Source organism: Aplysia californica, unplaced genomic scaffold, assembly GCF_000002075.1.
Source record: "Aplysia californica isolate F4 #8 unplaced genomic scaffold, AplCal3.0 scaffold00003, whole genome shotgun sequence".
Taxonomy (NCBI): domain Eukaryota; kingdom Metazoa; phylum Mollusca; class Gastropoda; order Aplysiida; family Aplysiidae; genus Aplysia; species Aplysia californica.
Window position 1 is genome coordinate 3,027,253 of NW_004797273.1, and position 1,420 is coordinate 3,028,672.

A 1,420-nucleotide genomic window follows, 5' to 3' on the forward strand; every position below is an offset into this window, starting at 1 on the left:
CTCTCTCTCTCTCTCTCTAATAATGTAATTCATAATAATAATAGCATGACAATTTTATAGAGCTCCGATTAAAGAACATTTTAGCGCCTTTACAAATGCAATAGCAACACTTAACCAGTGCGTTATATCCTGAAAAAAATCTAGAAACTTCTTTCAGTTAACATAAAAACAGAAATGTTACGAGCTCATTTCTGAATGAATTAAAATTTATTCTCTCTTAAATTACCAGACAGTGTGTTCCACATCTTGGAGCCATGTATTACAAATGCCCTTTCATCCATTGTTTTCAGTTACATTGATGCCAAAAAGCAATTCATTTTTGTCAGCTGATAACCTTAAACTGAGAGGCTGGAACGTGCATTTTCAACAGATTTGATAAATATGATGTCGCATCGTCATTCAAGCATTTATTGTTACAAACAGTGGCCAGATTGTACATCTTCAGAGTCATTTACTCAACTAGAAGCCACCGCAGTGTCCGTAGGAAAAGAAAAAGTGCTGACGCTGCCATTTCTAATCAAAGACAAGGGGGGTGGGGGCAGAGAAGGTGTAGTGGGCGTGGGAAGGTGGTTTGGGAGGGGGGGGGAGGGAGATTTTGGAACAACCTTTAACACCAGGGGAATGTGTGGCTAAGCTTCTGTGTGGTGTGGGCTGATCTCCTGAGTGCCAAAATCTACTGACCTACTTACACAGACATCAAAGGGACATGGCGGCACACCGTTAGCCTTTAGTGCTAACCTTAGCCACGCGGCGAACGCTTTAGATTTACGCTGAAATGCTTCCAAGGTCGTATTTGACTTTAAGGTATTCAGAGTGAGCAGGAACGAATATAAATAACTGTATTTGCTTTCAACATCAACTGAAGGAGTCTATGCTGTCAATACGACCACCTCCACCCCCAACCCCCCAAAAAACCAACTGTATTGGTCTTCTCAAGAAGGAGGAAAGAGTCAAACAGTTAATAGAGCGCTATTCGGTTTTAAAAATAAGCATAATATTATATACAAAACAGCATGGACAAGGCATCTTATAGAGAAGCCTAAACCTAACTAAGAACTTACTTGAAGTCCCCGGCCTTGAAAGCGTCGCTGCTATCCTGCAGTCTCTGAAGGTACACAGTCTGACTGGTGGGGGAGGGGCTGTGGGCGGGGCCGGGGCCGGAGGGCGAGGCTCGGGCCGCATGCTGGCCCTATAGGAAGACAGGATATACAGGGAGACTTGAATGATTGACAAAAAGAGGAAATGCATGTATCATAAGTGAAAAAAAAAACAATCAATATTTGAAGAGTACATGGGTGGGTGTGGGTGGGTGTGGGTGGGTGTATTTATATAGGTGTGTGGGTTGATATAGGTGTGTGTGTGTGTGTGAGTGTGTGCGTGTGTGTGTGCGTGCGTGTGTGTGTGTGTGTGTGTGTGTGTG

The 1,420-nt window shown here is 43.4% G+C and overlaps 1 protein-coding gene across 1 annotated transcript in view; it reads right to left on the reverse strand.

Moving 5' to 3' along the window:
- LOC101854989 (tetratricopeptide repeat protein 28) overlaps window positions 1-1,189 on the reverse strand; it is a gene marked incomplete at its 5' end in the record, with an annotated part of 136,671 nt that extends 135,482 nt beyond the window's left edge. Inside the window, 1 exon segment of the mRNA XM_013079244.2 lies at window positions 1,062-1,189. Coding sequence (XP_012934698.1) covers window positions 1,062-1,189 — 128 coding nt within the window.
- Window positions 1,190-1,420: the final 231 nt, after the last annotated feature.